Raw genomic sequence first — 2,843 nt, forward strand, 5'->3', positions numbered from 1 at the left:
TCAAATGTTTGCATTTTTTTCCTCAGATCTGTAATATCTGTGCACCTCTGTCCCATGAAAATCCGTCAATCATAGTGCCTTTGCTGTGTAGTTAATACGCAAAGGGAACAGTAAAGCTGCTTTATTTGGAATTCTCTTAGCTGTCCCTGTTACCTCATTCAACAGAACGACCTGCTAGTGATAGACTTGTAGTAATATTAATTTATTTAAAGAATTTGACAGGTAAAACAAGTTTCTTTATTTAATTTTGTTCTTTTAAAGATTCACTCCGGTAAATTAGAGAAATATTATTTCAGGTTTCTAAGAAAGGCTTCTTTGCTCTGCATTGGCTTGCTTTTGTCTTACTCATATTTACTTGAGATTCTCCATGTAATCTGCAAAATTCTTTGTGACATTGTTAAGACAATACAGTGAGATCTGCTGCACGGCTTCACTCTGTGCTTAGAGCGTCTGAGAGGTCAAAATCTAATTCTGGGGGAGGCGTTGAGCTTTCTGTTGCTGGATTGATGTTCTCTGCTGTCGAAGGCAAGAGATCCTCGTCTGTGAATTCTCTGGGAAAGCTAGAAGGAGCTGGAGGGTCCATAATTGATTTCCATGGTTTTCCAGGACATCTAGGGTGACGAGGTTCTGGGCGATCTGGCAACCCATTAAATAAAGAAGTATCAGGAAGAATTAGTGGTTCTGCAGGTGTGCTGGTTGCTTTTCTTGCAACCCCTGGGTTAACTAGCTCTGATGCTCTTTCAGCATGGGATGTTGGGAAGGTTTCGTTTTGATTAAAACCTCTTTCATTGGACTCCTCAGAAGATTTGGGGGTTGAATGTTTATGTTTACCATTTTTACTGTGTTTTTTATGCCCACACCCATGGCCAGTTCTGTGCCCACAACCATTTTCATGCCTGTGCCTTTTGTCAGACTTATGATGCTTTTTATGTCCGTGCCCGTGTTTATGCCCATGTGTATGCCCGTGTTCATGCTCAGGTTCACCTTCACCTTCAGGTTCCTGCCTACCATCTTTTCTCATTTCTTTACCAGGTCTTTGTCCTTCTTCTTCATTTTTATCAGAGGATAAAATTTTGTTTGGCTCCTGTAGTAGAGCAAAGCTTCGGAAAGGTGTGAATCCGGGAGGCCTTCTTACAAGTACAGCCTGAAAGACATAATAGTCATATTTGTTACATGTATGAGAACAATAGTTTCAGATTTGGGAAATTCTGAAGGAGGCTCCTTGCAGTACATGTGACATGTAGGAAAAATAGGTTATCAGATTTTTAAAATTAACTAGATAATTATCTTTTCTATCTGTGATAAGCATGGAAACATAAATGTCTTCAGAAATAACTTCAAAGTATTTTAGCTGTTATATGTTAAAAGAGCAATTTATATATCACTGAAATCCTACCAGTTTAACATGGGAATGATACTATAGAGAGGAAAATGTGTACTGGTTTTAATTTATGAACAATACAGTTGATTTCTAGCACTAAATGTCCCTGTGCTTATTAAATGAGTGTAACACTCTGGTGTACAAAATCAATTTATGCTAAAGGCTGACACATCTCTGAGTAGTCTCAATACCAGAATATACGAAAGATCTGGGTCATTTTGTTATATGAAGTGTAACTATTCATTTTTTTCTTTCTATATTTGACATATGCGTTTTGTAATGCTGCTTAGAAATAACACATAGAGGTTAAAGCTGATAATATGAAAAATGCAGTTATTACTGGGCAATCTCTATTTCCCTGTCACTGGTCAACTGTAAGACAAAGAGTGAATGCATGGCGTACAGTCACCACCCAGCATGGGTTTCATTTCTGTCTGATCATTATCTAACTGCAAATTAGAATTGTTTGGAGTGGAGCTAAATTCGAAAGTTGCCATGCAATATTGCAGTGAAAACAAAGAGGACAGACATTTATTAGTATAGATATAGGTACGTAACAAGGGAATAGGTAGTTCTGAACGTGCCGAACACAGTGAAGTTACTGATTATGAATGCACATTAATCAATCTCCCTTTATTCAGCGTATCTTTTCTTCACTGGGGAAAATTTATTAAAAAAATCTGAAAACATCAGAACTAGCAAAGTTCTGATTATAAAAAAGATTTATTATTAGGGCTGGTTAATCATGGAGCTGGGCAGGAGGAAACTAAAAGCTCTTCCTGCAGAGATTGACAATTCGTGGCAGGAAATCTGCTACTGCACTAAGATGAAAAAATTCACAGATGCTTTTGAAATATGTGCCGTATAATTATTGTGTTGCCAAATACATTTTGGTCTCAATTTTTAAGCCTAATATGAACAGTAATTCAAAGGAGCTGATGGGGTGTGATACTTCAGAGCGTGACTGATAACGCAAAGGAGAATGGTCTGCAAGGCGCAGACGGTCTGTCGCCTTCACGGCTCCGTAACCACCGTGGCACCACGGCCTCGCCTTGGGGTGACACTTCCTTTGATGTAACCAGTTGCTGAGGTTAGAAGGTGAGAGGGAAGAGTGTGTCATTACTGAATTCGTTTAGAACTACATGTTCCTTTATTTTTGCTACAAAATATGGGATAATTTGGAATGGGTAAGGAATTTAGTGACTGCCTTTGTTCTGTGCTCTACTTATGAAGATGGGTAATGAAGAGGAGTCATACCATTGTCCGTTCTTTAGAGCAGTTAACCTGGGGTGAGATTTTATTCTCCCATGGGATCACGTGAATTTGTGCTTCACATGGCAACGGTGCCTATTGACAAAACAGAAATCAACACATTAAGTCAACAAAAAACATCAGACACAGAGGGAGTTGTGCATGAAAAAAAAATTATTTTTATATATATTTATATAATTTTATATCTATA

At 38.1% G+C, this 2,843-nt stretch overlaps 1 protein-coding gene across 1 annotated transcript; it reads right to left on the reverse strand.

Moving 5' to 3' along the window:
- Positions 1-430: 430 nt before the first annotated feature.
- Positions 431-2,728, reverse strand: LOC104272675 (kininogen-2-like; the record flags this gene model as incomplete). The annotated part of the gene is made up of 2 exons (XM_009867736.1): positions 431-1,144; positions 2,639-2,728. Coding segments are annotated over 2 exons (804 nt in total), but the record flags the coding sequence as incomplete, so codon positions are not given.
- Positions 2,729-2,843: the final 115 nt, after the last annotated feature.

This window comes from Apaloderma vittatum, unplaced genomic scaffold (genome assembly GCF_000703405.1).
Source record: "Apaloderma vittatum isolate BGI_N311 unplaced genomic scaffold, ASM70340v1 scaffold44584, whole genome shotgun sequence".
Lineage (NCBI taxonomy): Eukaryota > Metazoa > Chordata > Aves > Trogoniformes > Trogonidae > Apaloderma > Apaloderma vittatum.